The sequence below is a fragment of the Perca flavescens genome, chromosome 16, assembly GCF_004354835.1.
Source record: "Perca flavescens isolate YP-PL-M2 chromosome 16, PFLA_1.0, whole genome shotgun sequence".
Lineage (NCBI taxonomy): Eukaryota > Metazoa > Chordata > Actinopteri > Perciformes > Percidae > Perca > Perca flavescens.
Window position 1 is genome coordinate 3,089,070 of NC_041346.1, and position 23,520 is coordinate 3,112,589.

Below are 23,520 nucleotides of genomic sequence, written 5' to 3' on the forward strand. Positions count from 1 at the left end.
ATTACATTATCTGGGTCACATGACATTGATATATAACAAAAGATGAAGTTTTGTTGAAAAAGTAATACATAAATATTTTTACATTTGAGTATGTAAAGATTTTGAATTGTTAAAGCTCCAGGCATGCGTCTCTACCGCAGCCCTGTAAACTGTCGGCTGGTTGGTTTGGGTTCAGCAACCATGGTAACACACAGAGCAGGTAAGAGGCCATAAACCGTCACAAACTGCAGTAAAATCCCTAATTGAGATGGGCTGTGTACATTTCCAAAGAATGCTTCTAAAGCCAGAATAATACCCGAATGTAAAATATATAAAAATATATATGTTTTTATCTGAAAATGATATATTTGGAAACAAGCCTTATTCAGAATATCCAACAGAATATGCTGTTTACATGACCCGTATCAAATTCGGAATACTGTCATATTTGCAATAATAGTGGACTATTAGTGTGCATGTAAACATACTCAATGTTTTCTGATGGGCTCCTGGCCCGAGCTGGAGTCTGCTGCCGTGTTAAGATACTGTTAATGCCAACCAAACACCTCCTGTTGCTGCTTCACATTAAAGTGCCCATATTATATCCATTCTGGGATATGGGGTGTTATTTTGTGTCTCTGGTGCTTCCACACGTATACAAACTTGGAAAAAAATCCATCCATGCTGTTTTGAGTGAGATACGGTTTCTGAATGTGTCCTGCCTTCAGTCTCCTGGTGAGCTGTTCAAAATCTGCAGGGCTTTTCTACGTCACTAGCCGAAACATTTGGTGTGTGCTAACCACTTTAGCTAATACCACATCAGCTAGCTGTTTCTCCAACAGTCAGTACAAAGCAGGATTAGCCGGGAGACTTCTTCTAAAAGAGGGCGCACTTCCAACGTGGCGTGGAATACCTGCAGAACAGGGACATGGAAGTAGTTCTATAGTGTTGTAGCAGTGTTTTGCTATTGAGAACAAGGTGGCTAACTGCTAGCAGTGCTAGCTTCTTACCTAGCTACTGCACATGTGCAACTCCCAACAAAGATGGAGCAGAAGTGCGATGCCTCACTCTGTAGCTAAAACAGAGAGCTCAACACACAGGGTGAAAAGAGGAGCTGCAGCAATGTGATAATTAAACCCTGCAAATATATTCTGGTACAACCTCAAAATACAGTTATGAACCTGAAAATGAGCATAATATGAGCACTTTAAGAGATTTCCAATGGCAACCACTGGAAGGCTTTAACTCTGCAGTAATGAACCCAACCACAACACCTTTATTGCTGATCCTGCCCTACACAACCCAAATCACACAAGGATCCCAACAATACACAATATACTTGCAGGAAATCTAACCTGAGAACTAAAACTTATAGCTTACTCACACGTTAACTTCATTTTTGGGGATTTTGCTTCTTTCATTATCCCCTCCATCTGTTTCTTCCTCCTTCACAACATCCAACTTCCTCCTCCTTCCATCTTCTCGCTTCTAATTTTTCTCTCTCCTCTTATTCTACATTTTCATTCCTCTTCCTCTCCCATTTTCTCCTCGTCTGCATGTCATTACACCATCTTTAAATCCTTTAAAGTGTGTGTGTGTGTGTGTGTGTGTGTCATGCTGCTTTTCCCGTGACACCTTAGCACCCTCTAGTGGTCGCAGTCACCATGACAACCTGGTTTCTTACAGCGTCTCTTGTGTCACAGGCAGCCTGACCTCGCCCTCAGACATTACCATGGCGACACAAGAACGAGTGTGTGTGTGTGTGTGTGCCGAGTTTGTGTGTTTGTATGCGTGCCGTGTGTGTGTGTGTGCTGTGTGCATGCCGTGTGTGCTGTGTGTGTGTGTGCACGCGCGTGTGTGTGCTGTGTGTGTGTATGTGCTGTGTGCGTGCCGTGTGTGTGTGTGTGTGCTGTGTGTGTGTTTGTATGCGTGTGTGTGCGTGTGCGTGCGTGCTGTGTGTGCTGTGTGTGCTGTGTGTGCGTTCCGTTTGTGTGTGTGTGCTATGTTCGTGCCGTTTGTGTATGTGTGTGTGTCTGTGTGTGAGCTGTGTGCATGCCATTTGTGTGTGTGTGTCTGTGTGCTATGTGCGTGCCGTGTGTGTGTGTGTGTGCTGTGTGCGTGCCGTGTGTGTGTGTGCTGTGTGTGCGTGTGTGTGTGCCGTGTGTGTGTGTGCGTGCCGTGTGTGTGTGTGCGTGCTGTGTGCGTGTGCGTGACGTGCGTGACGTGTGTGTGTGTGCATGCTGTGTGTGCGCATGCCGTGTGTGTGTGTGTGTGTGCTATGTGCGTGCCGTGTGTGTGTTGTGTGCTGTGTGCGTGCCGTGTGTGTGTGTGCTGTGTGCGTGCATGTGTCTGTGTATTATGTGCGTGTGTGTGTGTGTGTGTTTGTGTGTGTGTGTGCGTGCCGTGTATGTGTGTGTGTGTACGCTGTGAGCGTGCGTGTGTGTGCGTGTGTGTGCGTGCCGTGTGTCTGTGTGTGTGTGTGCTGTGTGTTTGTGTGCATGCCGTGTGTGTGTGTGTGCATGCCGTGTGTGTGTGTGTGTGTGTGTGTGTGTGTGTGCATGCCGTGTGTGTGTGTGTGTGTGTGTGTGTGCCGTGTGTGTGTGTTGTGTGCGTGCTGTGTGTGTGTGTGTGTGTGTGTGTGTGTGTTTTGTGTGCTGTGTGTCAGCCAGCCTCTCACCTGTCTGGGCTGCTCACTAGCTCTCTGCAGGTCTGTCTTCACCTTGTTGCCGGGGTGACTGGTAACTTTGGTAACGGGCTGTTTAAAGATGGACGCTGTCTGTCTGATAGGCAGGGCCGTGTTCAGGTCCGGTTTACCTCCCTGGATGAGACAGAGACACAGTCTATGTGTTGGGCACATATTTCCTTTCCTCTTTAGCTTCTTTCCTAATTCCTTTCTTTTTTCCTACAGCCCCTCCCACCCTCCCATCCTTCCTTCCTTCCTTGCTTCCTTCCTGTTCTGGTTTACCATGCTGTATTTTGACCTGGTTGTAACATCTGTTCTGTGTTCACACCTGGCAGTAGGTGTCTAAATGCGGCTTTAGTAACCACTTGTGATCGGGTCCCACTTCCCCGCTCTGTATGCAAAAAAGACATACATAGTGTTTGTTTGCATATAGGCCGGTTGTGTGTGAGTGTGTAAATGTAAGTTGTTACTCTCACATAAGGCTTCGTTCACACCCCAAGTCTTGATGCTTAATTTGGCTGTATTGCTCAGATCCGGTTTTTTTGTTTGGCTGTTCACATGACCTTTTAAAATGTGGCCTATATCAGATTCCAGTGTGAACTGTTTGTGGTTTCGAACTGACCCGCATGTGCAAAAGAACAATACCAATGACATCAGACGCAGCACGCTGTTGCGCTAAAGTTAGGGAGGTTATGGAGGAAGTAAGCTTTTTCGCTTTTATTTCAAAATGTTTGTGTAATGGCAGCCGTAACATTAATGAGCAGGTGCTGAGGAGGAGAAGAATGAAGAGAAAGAGAGAGCTAACATTGGCTATTTTGGCCTTTTGTGGGGTTATGGCTGCAAATTCACTACAGCGTTTTGATTGAATTGAAGTATCTCCCTCATACACTAATTAGGTCTAACACCTCCCTCTCCCTCCATTGACTGGCTCCATCACTGTTCTCCATTGTGTAGGCCTAGTCTAGTTTTTAATGTTACTGTCTGTGTCTAGGGCTAACTCCTGCCGGCGCATCATTGTGTCAAATATCAATGTAGATTGACGTAAAAGTCGCATCAAAGTCTGATTCAGGACCACATAGGGAAGTGGTCTAAATCTGATTTGAAAAAAAATCAGATCTGGGCAAGATTTGAGTGTTGACCTGGTCACTTGACCCCAAAAAAAAAATCTGATTTGGGCCACTTTTGCCTGCAGTCTGAACGTAGCCTAAATCATACATTAGAAATGACTAAAGTAAATGAAAAGCACTGCCTACAATTTTTGTCTGTGTGTTGGGCTCTCTGAATCTCTGTGGTTTGAAGTTTAGTTTCTATATCTGCTTTTTATCATTTCTTTTTCATTTTAGACATTTATTTACTATTGTATTCATATATTACACTACTTTTGTGAACCCAATACTTGTGTAAATTAATTTCAAGCACCAAAACAATTTAATGTAGGTTTGTTTTCACAAGAGATTTGAGGAAATTTCAAAAAGCAAACATAAACTTTTCCGCTTTAGCACCAAACTATCTCTTTACACGTTGCTCTGGAACAATATGGGGCGTCACTAGACAGAAAGCTGACTTTATTCTCAACGTTTTGATATGAAACACATGAGGATCAGGTTATATACAATAGGGGTGCACGATTCAGAAAATGTCACGATTCAAAAACGATTCTCGATTCAAAAAACGATTCACAGCACATAAATGTAGTTACTTTTCCCACGTGACTGCAGTAGACATACAATTTAAAATATGAATTGATTTTTGGAATTCTATGAATCGATTTTGAATCGGTAGAGCTTGAATCACGATTCGAATATGAATTGATTTTTTTGCACACCCCTAATTTACAAATACCCTTAAAAGGTGAATTTAAAAAGACCTCAGAAGGTCAAATAACAAAAATAACCACACAAAAAAACAACTTATTTATATGACATTAAACCTCGTTTTTGAGTTAAAGAAAAAAAACAAATATGATGAGGTATTTGGACTAATAGTTAAGATCAGAGCATGTTGAGTGAATCCCAGACGGGCTCATGTCAAAGTTTACTTTTCGGTTTTGAAACCATTTCAAATTTTTTTTTAATTGCTATAAAAATTGTATAAAACACCCCAAATTCGTTCAAATTAATCATTAATTTGACCTGCAAAGAGCATTGTGTGTACAACGTTCCTCCATGCATCGTTGTTATATTTGGTTGAAAGAAACCCATACTTCTGATATTTAAAAAAGACTCTGAAAACAGGACCTGTTTTCACCAGGAGTCAAACAAGGGTTAACAGACAGAAAGCTCAGGCAGCCCTCGTCTCTTGGTAAGTGGAAGAACTTATAGGAAATGAAACCGTCCACCCGTTTACAGCCGCTGCTCCAGCCACTCGGGCTTGCCGGCTTCTAAATAGTTACTCGGGCGCTGACACAGCACTGTGGAGATAGGTCAGCCAACGCAAGACTCATGAATAACGAAATGAGAAGTTGCGACGTGAGAGGAGGAATGTCTGTAGTAATACCCCACGTATTTGTGAAATCAAGGACGTTTTGTAAAAACCAAAAATAAGGATATTGTACTCCCAGCGGCTGCCTTTTCCATGCAACCGTGCTACTAGGCCTGGGCGATGTGGAGAAAATCAGATATCATGATATTCTTGACCAAATACCTCAATGTCGATAATGCAGCGATATTCTAGGGTTGACAATTGGTGCTTAACAAAATATCTTAACACTTAGATTTTAGATAAATAATCATCACTAATGTGGATATAATGTCTAAGTGGGGAAAAGGCAAATAATAGAACAGCTAGAACAGTCTGGTGACTTCAGAAAAGTACATCACTCTACTGTAATGCAGCCTTTAAAACCAACACTTATGTCATATATATTACGATATCCAAAAATCGAAGACGATATCCAGTCTCATATCATAATATCAATATATTGCCCAGCCCTACGTGCTACACAGAGCTCCACACAGCCCAGAGCAGGGAGCACAGGAACAAAAGACAGCGACACATCAGCTGGTAGTATGATGATGAGATCAGAAACACATGACACACTCTCAGTGGTTTCTGTGACATGAAAAATCCTTTGAATGAGTACGTAGCCTCGCTCAAAGTCGAGTAGGCGGTTCTTAATGTGGTTCCCGTACGCCTAGGCCGCCTCCGAATTTGGTTCCATTCACACCTGTATTTAGAGCTGTCCACTTGAGATCGTATATCATTTAGATCGGATTTTAATACCGATCTAAATGTAATGAGAATGTAACCTCTATAACCTCTGTATCCTGTGTGTGTGTGTGTGTGTGTGTGTGTGTGTGTGTGCCTGCTTGCGTGACAGTTGAGCTTAAAGGGTTAACTCGGTTAAGGTTTCACAGACAACAACAGGAAGTGTGTGTATCTGTACTCCCAAGTAATGATGTGTGAAGAGCTGCAGCAGAAAGTCATAACCGTGTCAATACACACCACACACACACACACACACACACACACACACACACACATACATTATTTCTGCCCTGCTGAAGGATGTTGATGTTGGTTGCTTGTAGGGCTGTTCGATTATGGGAAAAAAATCATAATTCCGATTGATAATTCGTAACGGTCATTTTGGAGCACCAAAGGGCAGCCCAGGCATTTAAGTGGCACCGAAATGAGGAAGCAAAATCCTCTTCAGTCCAGTAGATACTGGTCGTTTTGGTACCCAGCCCTACTCCCCAGAGGATGATCCCTTCACATATTAATGACCACATGACCTTTCCTTCTAGCACCAGCATCACAACAAACTTTACATCTTCAGCTGATAGCTTTAGCTTAACTACCGGTAAGACTCTATACTTTCATACTGTGGTTGTAATGAACACTGCAGCCTCTATTGGGACCAAAGACTTCCCATTGGTTTTCCAGGTTACTTTAGGACATGAGGGTCCTATGAGTGTCTTTTACAGAAAACCTAGTCTCGCATTGCCAGACCTTCCTCCACAGCGCTGCGGGGGAGGGTCTGGCTAGTCCACACAGCATTCTGGGATGGGAGAATAACGTGCTCTGGTTTATTGGCATTTCTTTAAAGGTCCCATGACATGGTGCTCTTTGGATGCTTTTATATAGACCTTAGTGGTCCCCTAATACTGTATCTGAAATCTCTTTTATATAGACCTTAGTGGTCCCCTAATACTGTATCTGAAGTCTCTTTTATATAGACCTTAGTGGTCCCCTAATACTGTATCTGAAATCTCTTTTATATAGACCTTAGTGGTCCCCTAATACTGTATCTGAAGTCTCTTTTATATAGACCTTAGTGGTCCCCTAATACTGTATCTGAAGTCTCTTTTATATAGACCTTAGTGGTCCCCTAATACTGTATCTGAAATCTCTTTTATATAGACCTTAGTGGTCCCCTAATACTGTATCTGAAGTCTCTTTCCTGAAATTCAGCTTTGGTGCAGAATTACAGCCACTAGAGTCAGTCCCACAATGAGCTTTCTTTAGGATGTGCCATTTCTGTGTCTGAAGCTATTGAGGAGGAGAGAGGGGGGAGCAAGGTGGAGGGTGGGGGTGGGGCCTTGACCAACTGCCACTTTTCTTGTTTGAAAGCCATGATGTCTCTCTCTCATGGGTTGGCCAAATTCTCTGGGCAGGCAAAGCAGAGAAAGGGGAGGTAACCTTGCTTGTTATGACCTCATAACAAGCAGATTCCAAAACGGCCCATCTGAGCTTTCATTTTCTCAAAGGCAGAGCAGGATACCCAGGGCTCGGTTTACACCTATCACCATTTCTAGCCACTGGGGGACCATAGGCAGGCTGGGGGAACTCATATTAATGTTAAAAAACCTCAAAGTGAAATTTTCATGCCATGGGACCTTTAACCCCGTGACGCCTGAATTTATTCACAATTATATAAAAAAATTTATTATGTGTGTTTCTGGCTCCAAGCTGATGCTAAATTAAGTTGAGATTGTAAATTTTTCTATAGCATATAGAATAGATATAAATTTAGGTATGATGCAAATTAGCAACAACAGGCATTCATGGTAAAATGGTAATAAAAGACATTTTCCCATCTCAGATATGTAGATTTTATTCATGTCACAAAGTAATTGACAAATAAATGAATCTTGACAACAGCAAGAAAGAAAACACTCTCCTACTCCCTAACATTGACAGTAGTCTTTTTAGGGTTAGGGTTAGGGGTCAGGGTTAGGGTTAATTTCGCTTCCGTGAACCGGATGTACGAGAAACCAGTGCGTGCAAAAGGTTCCTAGGTATGTATCGAATGTAAACAAACCGGCATTGGGGGAATACACACGCTATCTCGCCTGCAGTCAGAATGGAAGGGGTTTGATGCAGTCGGCGTTAAGGGGTTAAAGAGAGCACGTAAGCTTTTTTGTCCTCTTTGCATGCTGACAGAGAGCGAGGCTCCAACACACACACACACATACACACACACACACACACACACACACACACAGATGCGGACGGAGCTAACTCGAGCAACTAGTCATCTCTGCAGTTTTGTTGAAGTCACAATGAGTCACGGCGATGCCGATAAAGCGGTTCCATGTGTGGTAACATTTTTCAAAACTCCACGCAGACACCGTTCACTACGACATGATAATAATGGCGAGGCGGAAGCCCTCGCGTGCTGTTGACGTTACACTTGCTCTGAGACAAGCAGGCACAACGGTGTTCTCTATGCCCTGGTGACTGACTGACAGGCTGAGGTGGAAAGGCAAGACAACTTTATGTCTGTAGCACATTTTAGTAACAAGACAATTCAAAGTGCTTGACATAAAACATTAAAGAGCAGTAAAAAACGGTAATTAAAATTAAAACAGGCTTAAAGAGAATAATATACAAATACAAGAACAAAAGTTACAGTGTAAGAAATGAATAATTATTTGATTTAATAGGGAGAGGTGGGACGAGAGCTCGTGGGGACGAGCTCTCGTCCCACCTCTCCCACCTATTAAACGTGACGAGAGTTCTCGTCGAGGTGAAAGGTGTCTGGTGATATCAGTACACCAGTGCAGAGCAGCAGCCTTGAAACTACAATAGAAGCCCCCCCCCACTCGTTGTCCAAAGTTGACTCAGAGTTTACTTTTGCAGAGCGATAGCAGAAGAAAAAAACTCAAGCAAAACCCAGCGTTAGAACGTTAGAGTACTGCTGCTCTCTCTGTCTCCCTCTCTCTCTCCCGCTCTCTTTCTCTCCCTCTCTCTCTCTCTCTCTCTGTCCCTCTCTCTCTCTCCCTCCCTCTCTCTTTCTCTCTCTCTCCCTCTCTCTCCCCTCCCTCTCTCTCTCCCTCTTTCTCTCTCCCTCTTTCTCTCTATCTCTCTCTCTCCCCCTCCCTCTCTCTCTCCCTCTTTCTCTCTCCCTCTTTCTCTCTCTCTCTCAGCAAAAGCTATCTTTACTTTTAATGATATTAAACAAAGAGAAATGTTCTCCGTTCGTCCTATAATGGTCATAGATTGATACTAGAATAGCCTACTTCTTTGTTTACTGCTGCAATTAATAAAATGCAGAGGAGGAGGAAAGAGCATCGGTCTTTACAAAAATCATTTGTTGAGTGTCTGATGGTCATTTATTTGTGCTTTAGAACGTAATCAATCTGAACCAATAGTAAAATAAGCTTGATTTCTCTCGGTCTACTGTACAATGACAAATTCAAGTACAAAACATTTGGTCTCAACTGCTGCCAGAAACATTTAGTTACGTTGTAACCTTGGTTCTCTGAGTGAAGAGACTCTCTCTCCACCGTACATATGGAATAAGTAAGATCTATTCAAATCTCGTCTCGATCTCGTGAACCCAATCTCGTGTCTCGTCTCATCTCGTCTCGTGAGCTGGGTGTCTCGTCACACCCCTAGTTGTAGGGACAGGTTTCGGAGTGGAGAGGGAGGGTTTTATTTTTATTATGTTCTAAGTAAAAAAGGATAAATATGTTTGCCATTATTTTTACAATTGAAATTATTATTTTTACAGAGGGAAACTACCGAAAAAGGTAATGTTGGAAATGATTTCCATTTCCTTTCCCTAGGTCAAACCTTCCTTCCTCATAATTTAAATTCCTCCTTTCCTCACTGCTTATGTTCCTACTTTCTTGTTGCTGTGTGTGTGTGTGTGTGATTATATTTGAAAAGAAAATTTTTTGTTCCACACACTGCTGTGTGGGTGGAGTCAGTTCTGTTGTTATCTTTGGTACTGCACCACACAGACACAAAACACACAGATATGCATCCATGCGTTGAGGCATGCCAGCACACACGCTTGACCCCTCACACACACACACACACACACACACACAAATGCTAAATGTGATGCAGTGGATTGGACAAATGGCAGATAGCCGCGTAGTGCCGTGAAGCACCACGAAGTGCTGTGAAGCGGAGCTATTTTCACTTCAGCGCCCATGTACAGTAATTCAATCTGTCCGGCCACACCGGCTGCAATCAGGCGCGGAGAGGCCGCACCCAACGCGCTTGCTTCAGCGATCGTTTCGGTGTCTCCTCTATTTCTTCGGCAAGCGAATGTGTCAAGCCAGGCAGATAAAAAACATACAGGAAGGCCTCAGTGCAGCCGGATACTTTACACAATAAACCAAATTTCAAAATAAAACACCCAGGTCTAAGGCTGTCTTGACTTCTCAGCTGTGTCTACAGCAGGACACACGATCAGGCACACGGAGAGAGAGACCAGCGGGCCGATGGACAGACAGACACACACACACACAGGTTATTCCTGCATAGAGAAAGTTTTGCCCACCCCCCACCTCCCCCAAAGAGGTTTATAGCCAGCGCCAAAGAAAAATCACCAGCGCCAAAACGTCTGATTTTCAGCAGCCAGCCCCCCTCTCATCCACAGCTGATATATTTTATACATGATAAGACCGCTAAACTGCATCGTTTTCAATGGAACTAAATGCTCCGCTGTGAAGCTAGCGCTAACTGGATCTCCGTTTGCAGAGTTCGGGCTGTACCGGACTCTCCTGGTGATCATGTTGCTCTGGGGGGACCCAGCGAGAAGCCGCTACTAACAGGCCAGAGCTCTGCCGGAGCTCCGACTGCTGTCTGTCCGCGCGGCCGTCTGACGGCATCAGTATTAAAGCGCCCATATTCTGCTCATTTTCAGGTTCATAATTGTATTTAGAGGTTGTAGCAGAATAGGTTTACATGGTTTAACTTCAAAAAACACCATATTTTTGTTGTACAGCACATTGTTGCAGCTCCTCTTTTCACCCTGTGTGTTGAGCTCTCTGTTTTAGCAACAGGGAAACCAAAACCCAAAGTAGGCTATAGTATGAAACCATTCATAATGAAACTAATTGCATATTTGCCTCAGTGGCAAAGTTGGCAGCCTTGCTGTGTGCATCTGATTTTTCTTGGCTTTTGGAAAAATAACTCCAAGGCTTGGTTATAGGGGAATTCAGAAAGAGGTGGCCCATTAATGCTGAGTAGCATACATGCTGCTAGATGGTCCCCTTGTGGCCTGTTCCTTAACATTAGAATGGCCAGGACGGTTTTGAAATTGATATGTGTAATAACTTTGCTAAATAAAAAAATACAATCCTGCTGGTATCTGACTTTTCCTAAAAAAGTCTGTATTTTCATTTAAAATTGTTTTTATATACTGTACATAACTCAAAATGCAAAGAAAATACAATCACTTTTACCTATTTTGGTCATACACGATCCGCTCGGATTTCCACCATTTTGTTTTTAATCTTTTGCGTGGTTGAAGATGCATCTTGGTTACTTAGTAATAACCATAGTGTCTGTCAGAGAAACGTAACTAGCGGTCTTGAGTAACAAGTGTGGGCATCACCGATGGGCCGAAGGCAAAGCCAGACTCGGTAACGTAGGCTACGGCGTGCAGAGATGGGAGTAAGTCACACATGGGCAAGTCGCAAGCAAGTCTCAAGTCTTAACCTTCAAGTCTCAAGCAAGTCCAAGTCATTTTTTGTGACAATCAAGCAAGTCAAGTCAAGTCATAGCTTTGGTCAAGCAAGTCACAAGTCAAGTCATACAAAAGTTTCCATTTTTAAACAAGCTAAAGACAGTGATTATGAACTGCTGGAGTTTTATTTGCATTTTTTACTCAAAAGACATTGCGTCCACATACATTGAAGAGTTTAAATTAACACAGATAAAAAAATCACAGCCTAAAACTGATATTAGGCCAACAATAAATCAACATTGTTCAAAGTCAAATAATATTCTTCAAACATGCCTCACTTTTATGAGACAGAAACACATCCTTTAACCTTTCCTTCTCTTAAAGAACAAAACATATTCTTTAGGAGGAGCTGAATCCCACCACCTTTGCTTATCACATGGAATGGAAAGTATATGTTGATATTTGACAGTGTATTTGTGAGTGAATGTGTGCGTGTTTGAGAAAGAGAGAGTGAAAAGTTATTAATATTGGTGAGTGAATGTGCGTGTGTGAGAGTGCAGAGTGCGTTGTATGTGTGCCTAGCTTTATTCACATACTTACGTCTGCATGTGTGTGTGTTTATGAGAGAGAGAGAGAGAGAGAGAGAGAGAGAGAGAGAGAGAGAGAGAGAGAGAGAGTTTGTGTTGTGTGTGTGTGTATGTCTGCCTAGTTTTATTCGCTCAACAAAGAGGGGAGGGTGTGCTTATTCATGGCCCAAAACTGAAGGGAGTTCTGTCCATCACAAATGTCCAAATAGTGGTTCAACTGAATATGGGGACTGGAACCCGAATCTCTCCCGATTTGAAGTGTCTGATGAAATTCGACGTCGGAAATAACTGTAGACCTTGCAAACTGCCATATGTTTTCTCTTTGCCTGGTCAGATGTGTGATCCTTATAGCCAAACTTTATTATTTTCTGTGCAGAGGGACATATGCGCCGATTTATGTTTTCCTCCGTGGGTGCTCACACGCGCACACGCTTTACAAAAAAAGTGTTTGCATTTCAGAACCTTAGGAAACGGACAGCGGCCGACACAAACACACACGCCGTAATAAAGGCAGGACAGCGCCACTTCTCACAAATACAGACAGGATTGGAGATGAAGAGTTTAACTGGCACGTAACCGCGATCAGCTTCGTGGGAAATTAAGAATCAATGCCACCGACATAACCAATCACACTATGACAGACGCTCCACAACTGCAGTGTTTAATTTTAGATTTACGTTAAAATGAACCGGCAGTCTGACACTCGTGGGCGGTCAGTATTTTCCGTGGGTGCTCCGGAGCTCGAGCACCCACGGTATCGGCGCCCATGAGAGGGATCCATGACGTTAAGTTAGCCTACCAGCCATAGCCGGTGTTGTTTACTGACGGTCTGCCGCCGCGCGCCGCGTCATCATATCAACGGTTCCTGCGCATGCAATAGCACTAAAATCGTAAAATTAACTCCTCCTCAATATCAGAAGGGAAAAATATATTTATTAAACAGAAAATCAAGTCATTTCAAGTAATTTGACTCAAGTCTAAGTCAAGTCTCAAGTCATGAATATCAAGTCAAAGTCAAGTCGAGTCGTAAAATTTGCGACTCGAGTCTAACTCGAGTCAAGTCATGTGACTCGAGTCCCCCATGTCTGACGGCGTGGATGGATTCGGTTCTGAAACAGAAGAAAAGCACCGGGCCCTCACTCTGTGAAAGGCGCAGTGCACGTAGATGGCCGGTGGCTGTCTACGTGTTCATATAACTTTATACATGCTACAACTGGCTGGAAGCATTGCACACATCCTCTCCAAGGAGTGCGTCAGTAGTAAAATTGCCCGGAGGAAGTTCATAATGCAAATGGCAGAGGAGCTGAGAGCCGAGTTTATGGAGGGAAAAAAGGGAAGAAAGGGAAGCGAAAACCAAAACAAAGGCAGTGCCAGGTTAGGTTAGGTTATAAATGTTCAAATAACATACTTTTAATTGTTATTTGGCTGTTAATTATGTTGAATGAATTTCTCCCAATATGTTTCATGAATGTATGAAATAATCACGGTTTAGCCTACTATGCCATGATATGATATCAAGGGCGTTGTATTGAATCAACAGGCACGTGCAATTTAGCTAGCAGGTGAAGGTGAAACTAAAATGTTCAAGAACTAGGCTATAGACTAATACAGGCTTAAATGAACTGACAAAATAAGTTATACGACTTACAGTTCTCAAGGATGCACACATGCCATCTCAACCCTCCGGACAGCCGGTCTCTTTTTTCTTCCTCCCTTTTCTCCGAGAGGCACGCGTGCCTACTTGCATTGTGAAGCGTGTGTCCGCACTATTCTCCGCCGACATGCTCTCAATCACTGCTGATAGACGGCTTTTTCTGATACCGGGGTGGGAGAAATCTAACCGTGGCGGACCGCCACTTGCCAATCAACATAGAGGAAACACTGCATTATAACGTGTGTTCCAAAGAGACCCACGTTTGTCTCTGAAGTAAAGGCTACAACAGAGCTGTTTGGAGCAGTTTGTGAACAGTGTTTTCTTTTGGAGATGGTAAGTCCATTTGGGGGGGACTTTGGGCTTTTTCACTTTGTAAACCTATAACGTGCTCCAAAAGATATATAACACAATAAAGGAAAGGGAAAAAGCCAAAACGCATAATATGAGCACTTTAAACTGAGACAGTTCCATGACCGGTTAAAATGGTCCGTTACACTGTAGGCTCAACATTACTGATAATTTTTTGATCAATATAATGTAGAAAACATTACACTTCATAACGTTTTGTATCCATAACGTGATTGTATTATTGTACAATTTAGCAGTAAAAGCAGTTGCCTATGTAAGTCAAACCTACATTTTGTAACTTGGGAGCAAAACGTGCTCCTTGGGGGGAAAAAGTGACCATAAGCCCTGTTCATGGGCTTACTGATTAAACAACCGGACTTTGGGGACAAGTGTAGTCTATCCGGGCCCATGTCCCGGATGGGGAAGCCCCCTTACTGGAATACTGAATATAATGATATTCCATTATATTTTGTATTTTGAATTGTTACCTGCCACCAGTATTTTGTGATTTCCTTGCCATAAATATAGCCGTTTCTACAATAAATTGGTGCCTAAAAATGTATCAGAATGCAGGAATTGAAGTCTTTTACTCTCAAAATTTCCTGGGGGAGGATCCCCCCCCAGACCCCGCCTACTTAATGTGTCCCCCCACCCCCAAAGGCCCATTCTGAGCCAGGAAAAACCCTGTGGTGGAGAGATTATATCTCCACCCTGGCCTGGGAAAGCCTCGGGATCCCCCAGTCAGAGCTGGCTCATGGGAAAGGGAAATTTGGGATCCCCTGCTGCCCCCAGTGACCCGACCCCGGATATGGGAATGACGACGGATGGATAGATGGATGGTTGTTTCTCCGTCATCTTAGACTCCGGCAGTGGTCATGGGGTCTGCAAAAGTGCAGCTGCAGGCTAACCAGTAAACTACGCTGTGACGCCTTTGAAGAAGGGCTGCAACAACAAATCGATAAAATTCGATTACTAAAAAAGTTGGCAACAAATTTAATTATCGATTCGTTGTGTCGCGCAACTATTACGCCACCTAGTTGCGGAGATAAAAAAAAAAATTGAGTTGAGCGCAGAGCGGAGCGAAAGAAAAGAAAAAAGAGCAGAGCGGGGGTAGAGGAAATACGGAGAGAGACCCGTAACGTTGTTCTGAAACACTCGGCGGAGGCAGAGAAATCAGTACGACCTAAGTCATGCAAGGTGTGGGAGCATTTCACACTAAATAAATCAAAAACGTGTTACTTGCAAAAGCGACACGGCATGGCACGGGCGCACCACGGTGATGAGTCAGCACCTAAAACGTAAACATGTTGGAGTCCTTGATGAGGAGGAAGGGAGTTCAACAGCAGGGTAAAGTCACTACACTATCCTCCTTCTGTTCCGGTCTGAAGGGAGGAACGTACCGTCCCTCCAGCAGCTCTTCTGGTGCTGCTGTTTACTCGTTATCCAGCTGACTAGCATGACAAGCTAGCGTTAGCTCGGTAATAACAGTAATAAAGCAGGGGGGGTATACTTTGCAAGACTAAAGACACGGTTTTATTCACTCGCCGTTTTTGGCCCATTAATTTTTCAATCTGTTGTCATGTATATATTATGTGCTTTGTCCCATATCAGTTATTGTTGACAAATATATTTGTGTGTGGTGTATAAATCAGGGCTTGACATTAACTTTTTGAGGCACTTGTCCTTTGGACAAGTACATTTACGTTTCACTTGTCCATGCACAAAAGTCACTTGTCCGGGTAAAGATTCATCATTTTATAAAAAAAATTTTTTTATTAGTTTTGCTAATGCAGAATTCGAACAAACCGTTGAAAGCATCCAAACACTATCAGCATTAATAAAATTCAGTTGAAACAGTAGAAATAAACGTGTCCCAACAATAGATTTCCCCTTCAACAAGAAAAAAGGATCTCCAGACTCCATAATACAAAGTAATATGTTGCACGCCAGTGTGCAGAAGTTAATATATTGAGATTCTAAGTCAGTTTTTTAAAGTTTGTCATTACTTTCAGATTCCCAGTCAATATTCTAAGTTACTAAGTCAATATATTGAGATACTAAGTTGATACTTTGAGATGTTGAGTCAATTTATTAAGATTGTAAGTCAATATTTTAAATGTTCTCATTGGTTTGAGATTCTTAGTCAATATTCTGAGTTACTAAATCAGTATATTGAGATACTAAGTCAATATTTTGGGATAAGACAATATATTGAGATACTAAGTCAATATTTTAAGATAAGTCAATATATTGAGATTCTAAAGCAATATTTTACATTTTCTCAATACTTTGAGATTTTTAGTTTATATTCTGAGATACTAAGTCAATATTTTGACCAGACATAGTGGTGACTTAAACTTGAACTTATACTATATCTAAAATAATTTTGTAGACATAACAATGGATTTTGCCACTTAATGTTGGTGTTAACTATTTTTTTTTTTATACAATAATTTCTACCCAGCAGAGGCTGATTTAGAGATCCTTTAAAAGCTGTAGCTACTTTACAGTTGATTATTACCTGATATTTAATCAGCATGTTATTTATTTATTTGTTTCAAAAAGGAGCACAAAAAAACGACATTCTAGAACGGCAAAAACAACCTCTGGATGGGAAAAGGGTATTTTACAACAGCTTTGAATGCAGCACGAGTATGGCGAGGCCAATTTCAAGTGAACGCAACATCTGTGTTTTTCCGACAACAGCAGCTACAACGTCATACGTTCCTCTCCAGTGAAATACTGACAGACTTTATCACCGTTTAGCTGTCAGCATTTTAACCGTGTTTACTCTAGCTGCTAGTTAACGGTAGGCTAACGTTACCTGCTGCCAAGTGTAATGTTAACTAGCGTGACATGCGGCGATGTTTAGGTTCCCTCGTCCGTTTTCGGAGCATCAGAGAGAAGCGCTGGCATTTCAGTGGCACCGAAATCTGCATTGCAATTCGGTCCGGTAGATAACGGTCATTAAGGCACCGGTGCCGTATTAGCACCGGGTCTCTCGTTTTCTGTCAACGATGTGGCGACGAGGTAACGTTAAGGCGGAGTTAGCAAGCTAACGTTAGCTAACTAACACCGGCAGGTTCGCCGTGCTTTCATGCTGCATCGCTTACAGAGAACAAGCTGAACAGCGGGCTGGGTCTAACGTTAGCGGCCCGCTGACCGACTACCGCTGGGTCCGCTGCCCGGGATTGCGGGGGGGAAAAATTTATCGTTTCAAATCGGTAACATAGACGTAATGAGTGGCACATAACGTGAACTAACATGGCATTTTATTTTGTTTGAGTTTTAACTTGTCCAGTGGGACAAGTACATTTTTCTTCCACTTGCCCTACAAAAAATCCACTTGTCCCGGACAAGCGGACAAGCCTTAATGTCGAGCCCTCGATTAATCGAAAAAATAATCAACAGATTAATCGATTATTAAAATAATCGTTAGTTGCAGCCCTACTTTGAAGTGGTTATTTTATTTTGATTTTTTATTTCCCTTAGCGCGGGGGTGGAGAGAAATTAAAATACTTGTAGAATAATGATTCTGCTTTTGATTTTGATTTTCAAAATGCAGGTAGATCTCTGTTAATCTGATGATCTGATAACCCAGACACAACACAGCCACAGCCCTGTCCCACAGTTAGTGCTCCTTCGCTGTTACCTTGCCCAAGCTGAGCAGGTCATGTCGGAGCCTCTGTTTGTTCTTCTGCAGTTTCCCAGGCATCATCTTTCCCGTCCGGAAGTCGAAACATCCCAGATCCACACTGTTTCCAAGGTAACGGGACAACTGAGGCTTACTCCTGAACTTCTTTCCTGAAGGACTGAAGGGAGAAAGAATGGAAATAGGAGAGAGTCAGACAGATATAGAGTGTGATTAAAGATGACATGTTTGTCTTTACTGGATATTCAGAAAAGATTTTTAATTGCCAGGAATTAAAGGTATTTTAACTGACATTGTGAGTAGTAAGAACTAAAGTGTAGCTATGGGGTAGCAGTAGCTCAGTCAGTAGGGAGTTCAAGTCCCCGTACGGACCAAAGTATGGTGGTGGACTGGTAGCTGGAGAGGTGCCAGTTCACCTCCATGGCACTGCCAAGGTGCCCTTGAGCAAGGCACCGAACCCCCACCTGCTCGGGGCGCCTTTCCATGGTCAGCCCCCTCACTCTGACATCTCTCCATTAGAGCATGTAGAGGTACTGAGCATGTGTGTGTAATTCAGGCCTGTGTGTAATGTGTATAATAACAACAACAGAGTGAAAACATTGTAATTTCCTTTCCAGGATTAATAGAGTATAAATTATTATTATTATTATGATTATATCTTGAATTTGAGACAGAATTTGACAGGATGGATTTGTAGTATTATCAGTGGAGATATCTGGACAAACTCTTCATCCAGCCTGAAGATTACCGTACATTCCTCATTATCAACGATGGCAGCGGACATCTTCGCTTATCGGATGGGGTAACAAGGGCTGGGTACCGAATTCGATACTTGTTAGGCACCCACCGAATTGTCTCCAGGGTTCAACGCTAAGGTGTTTTTTCACTTGTCCAGTTGGGCAAGTAAAAACAAGTTCTACTCTACGAGTTCTACGTCGGGGAAAAAAAAAGTCACAAAAATATTGAAAACTTCCAGAAAAATAGCATCAAAAATGCATCAAAAAAAAAACATGTAAACATTTTTTTTTTAAACACATCAAAAGTGTAAAGAAAAAAACTTTGAAAACGTCAAAAATAAAATGTCAAAAATGTAAACAAACTTCAAGAAAAAAAGTCAACCATTGAAAGCATCAAAAGTGTAATTTTTTTTCGAAAAAAATAAAAAAACATCTAAAGCATCAAGCTCCATTCTTGCCAACGGCACATTGAAATCAAATGATTATGGTACCATGAGGCCCGAATGGGAAAGTTGGTTGTTATATTTACTTGGCCGACATGGCATTTTACTTGCCCTCGGCATTCGGGCAATCCTTATTGTTGAACCCTGGCCTCTAAGGTATCGAGTATCTAAAAATGACTCGTCATCCAAGATCCAATTTCAATACCTAAGGAGTACATCTCATCAGATTCAGTGAGCCAATAAGCACGCAGCATTCTTCTACCCAGATCTAATAATGTCTGTGATTGGCTGTCTAACGTTATATGTCGTAGAGACACGCAGGAAAAACTCTACATTACACAGAGTAGGAGCTGAAAAATTTATAAAAAGATTTGTGGCGTAATATTGTACTTTCTTTTTGTTTTATAAAATTGGTATCGAAAAAAAGTATGGTTTAGGAACCGGTATCGAAGTCTATAATACTCTAATAGTATTGGTATCGGTATAGAAAATGTTTGAACAATACCCAATTCTATATGCAACCATATATATATATATGACCTGTCTCTCTTAGTTACGCTGTTATAGTTACGCTGTAATAGTTTCCTGACTGAGTCCTTATGTTTTTTCCCCCAGCGTATTTCCTTGGAGAACGTTGGCACCAAGATCCTGGTTCCAGCTGTCGCCGTGGTCCTGCTGCACTCCCTGCTGAGCTCAGCGGTGCCCTGCAATGTCATGCTGCTTCCTGCTGAACCCTGCAGCTCCCCGCTACATCCAGTCACTGTTCCATTATTAATGTGACTATTATTGCCACTGTTCATCACACCCCTAACCGGCCCGTCAGACACCGCCTACCAAGAGCCTGGGTCTGTCAGAGGTTTCTTCCCAAGAGGGAGTTTTTCCTCGCCACCGTCGCACTGCTTGCTCTTGAGGGAATTACTGTAATTGTTGGGGCTTTGTAAATTATAGTGTGGTCTAGACCTACTCTATCTGTAAAGTGTCTCGAGATAACCTATGTTATGATTTGATACTATAAATAAAATTGAATTGAATTGAATTGAATAGAAAACCCTCCCACCCACAGGACCTGACCACAGCTCAAAGACATTAGGCCCCCAGGAGGCGGGCTTTGAAGCAAATTGAACATAGTGGCCAAACGGTGGCCCGTCATTTATTGCACTCTCTGTCCCAAAAATACTCCAAAAAGATAGGCCTGTAAATCAGTGGAAATTTTTTTTGGAGCGTCACAACCCCCGCGCAATGACTTGTTTCCCTATCAGAATTTGATCCATTCGGTCCGATCAAACATTTGGAAAGTCTAGAAGAGCCGCACGATTAAATCATTTGATCCCCATTCAAGTCAGCTGAGTGCTAAACCGGAAGCACCCGGCTCGCCCAGCGGAGTTCTTTAGTGCGCCTGCTCTATGGGCCGCACAGTGAGGAAGCACTGGCAATCATCCAGGTAATTTATGGCTCCGTGATAGCTTCGTGCTCCACTCCGCAACTCTCAAAGGAATAATAATAATAACTAGAGAATGCAATTTCTGAAGAAATTGCGGTGTGAATGTTGTATGCTGAAAGGCTGACGCTACCCAGAATGTATGAAAGAGGTGGACCATTTTAAAGTTTGAATGGTGTTACTTGGTGAATGTATGAATGAGTAGATAGCAGTTGAAATGTATGAATATATTGTATTAAATTTGAAAATTCTGTCCATTCAGTTGAATGGGGAAAATCTTCCCAAAAACATTTCGGAAATTATGAAAAGGATATGGAAATTCTGTATAGAAGCAGGAATGTCCTAATTGTGCTAACGTTTTCCTGTTTGAATTAAGTTTCTCTGTTGAAAAATGTGCCCCAAAAAATAAGTGTACAGAAAAAATAATAATAAATACGTAGAAGAACACAGGTTGTGAATGCATTCAGCATTCACACAAATAATAACTTTATTTGTGTAGCACTTTTCAAGCATTCAGCACAGTGCTGAATGTGTGCTTTCCAGATTAAAAGATTTACAGGATATAAATGACATGAGAGCGAATTTCAAGCAGCACTTCATAAAACAGTGAAAGTGCAAGATAGAATGTCGATAAAGGAAACGTGTATGGAAATTCATCTAAAAATACTAAAATGATAATACAAATCATCAAGCATAATTTAAATAGGTAATGACAGTGAAGTTCAAATAAAACCATAAAAAAAGTAGCGAAAGGAGGAAATATGCAGTGTTGCGATAACGGAGAAGAAGACATGGTTGTAGGCCATCTTGTATAAATGAGTTTAAACCATCCGTGGTTAGGCCTTTCTTAATCTGCATTCTTGTCTGTACTTGTATGTGTTCAACTGTGTTGTATAACAGGTGTGGCCTACTCACTTTGGCCCGCCTTATTTTCACGAGTGGCTTAATCCAAATACTTATACGGTTCCTGCTTGAAAACCATTCAACTGATCAGTTTAACTAGAGGATGAAACTCCTGATATTGACGTGAAGCAACTGGCGAGAGGGAAGGCCTAACACTCAGTTGATGGAATGTTGGATTGTACAGTGGTGTCGAGTACAGACACCTGCTCGCAGAATGCACACAAACCTGACCTCGGACAAGCCTGATAGTGGCCTGACATAAAGTTACCCACAGAGCCAACAGTAATTAGTGACAGCTGATGTGACCTGCTGCCACTGGCTGCCACCAGGCTAGAAGGGAGGCATGGGTTGGCACTGCCCCCGCCCCCTGAAATATGATTGGGGCTAGAGTGCTGTCAATCTGACTATGGACCTTTTTCACAGCAGACATTTTGACTTGTCTTAGTAGGAAAAGCACAGCTGAAATTGATAACCTTAAAGTGTTCATATTATGCTCATTTTCAGGTTCATAATTGTAATTTGAGATTGTATCAGAATAGGTTTACATGGTATCATTTTCAAAAAACACCATATTTTGCTGCAGCTCCTCTTTTCACCCTGTGTCAGGTCTCTGTTTTAGCTACAGAGTGAGACCTCTCAACTTCTGTAACATCTTTGTTGGCAGTCGCACATGCTCAGTAGCTAGGTAAGGACTACATGAGCTAGCTAGCTGTTTCTCCAACTTCGGCCTGTACAAGGCAGGATTAGCCGGGAGATTACTGCGTGGAATACCTGCAGAACAGGGACATGGAAGTAGGTCTATACTATTTATTTTGTAGATTAGGGTGAATTTGTGTGTGTTGTAGCAGTGTTTTCCCATTGAGAATGATCGTGTAATGTATGCGGAACCGTTTGAATAAGTTTGTAGGGAAAAAGAAGAAGAAGAATCCGCGCCAGGGTTGAGGTGGGTCAGAGTGGGCGATTCTTATTTATATATTTATGTATCTTTTAACCGGCTACCCTTGCAGCGCACACACGGCGTAGGATTGTGTGAGTCACAGGCGAGACGGAGAGCTTTATCTCTGTTGTTTCTTCAGTTTTTTTGGAGCCGGCACAGAGCTGTGAAAACGTCAATCTACTATCAGCTGTTATCAGGGGACGTGGGGTGGGAGGAACAAGAAATAAAAACATAAAACTCTCAAAATGAAACTGCCAACACGCTCAATGACAGTCATCAAGTCATTTCCTGTATGTCGGTAGGTTGGTCTTTTTTTAGGTGGCTAAAATACATTTAGCTGCTGCCCCCGCTCACCGCAGGACATTTGCGTAGCGACTGCTATCTACTGCAGGTAGTGTGCCGACTATGGAGAACTACCTCATGGCACCCCACTTCAAAATATCCAAACTATCCCTTTGACCTAAGTCTTATTCTAACGTTAACCCTAAAAACCAAGCCTTGAACCCCATACAGCACCTTGAAGAAGAAATGTCTTTACTTTATAAAAATGTCCTCACTTTCCAAAAATGTCCTTAATGTCTCTGAAGGTCTAAAAGGGGAATTGGTCCTCACAAAGATGGAAGTACAGGAGCAGACACACGGTCAGTCAGCTGTGTCTGACATGTAGGTCAGCAGCAACACAGCAAAGATCAGAGGCTGTGTGTGTGTGTGTGTGTGTGTGTGTGTGTGTGTGTGTGTGTGTGTGTGTGTGTGTGTGTGTTTCATCTGGCTCCAGCTCTTAACTGAAGCTATATGGTGATTGCACTGAGTCTAATATTCAAACGGACTATGTACCTCAGTGTCACTGTAAATAAAAATGTGGGTTTGAATAGTTTCCTGATACACAGATGGAGCCATCAGAGGCCCCAGCAGGGTGTGACTGCTCTTCCAGTAAGTCGACCTGCTGACTGGTTTTTTTACTGGAACTGATGAGTCACATTACAAAGTAAACTGAAAGTTAAAGCCAAGCCGCGGCTCTGAGCTGCTGATCTCCTTCGTGTTGAAGGTTCAGGATGTGACGGAGGTCCGAGTGTTTCTGACTCTGACTGGCGAACCTGATCGAGCGGCGCCTCCGCCCTTGATCAACAGGAAGTGAACAGCCGGCGGCTTTTGCAGTGTCACAGCCTCTCCTCAGACCTGCACTAGCAGTGAGATCTTTCACCTCTGCAATTTTATGCAGCAGTTATTTGTTGTGTTTATTGTGATATTTTCCTCTATTTATCTATTAATGGATAAGTAGACATGATAAAT

General features: G+C 42.5%; 1 protein-coding gene across 2 annotated transcripts in view; it reads right to left on the reverse strand.

Moving 5' to 3' along the window:
• mbd2 (methyl-CpG binding domain protein 2) overlaps nt 1-23,520 on the reverse strand; it is a 70,706-nt gene that overhangs the window by 35,513 nt on the left and 11,673 nt on the right. For both annotated transcript variants that reach the window (XM_028602639.1, XM_028602640.1), the window contains exons 2-3: nt 17,773-17,932; nt 2,657-2,797 (exon numbers count right to left, since the gene is read on the reverse strand). In XM_028602639.1, coding sequence (XP_028458440.1) covers nt 2,657-2,797; nt 17,773-17,932 — 301 coding nt within the window. The remainder of the gene's footprint in view (nt 1-2,656; nt 2,798-17,772; nt 17,933-23,520) is intronic.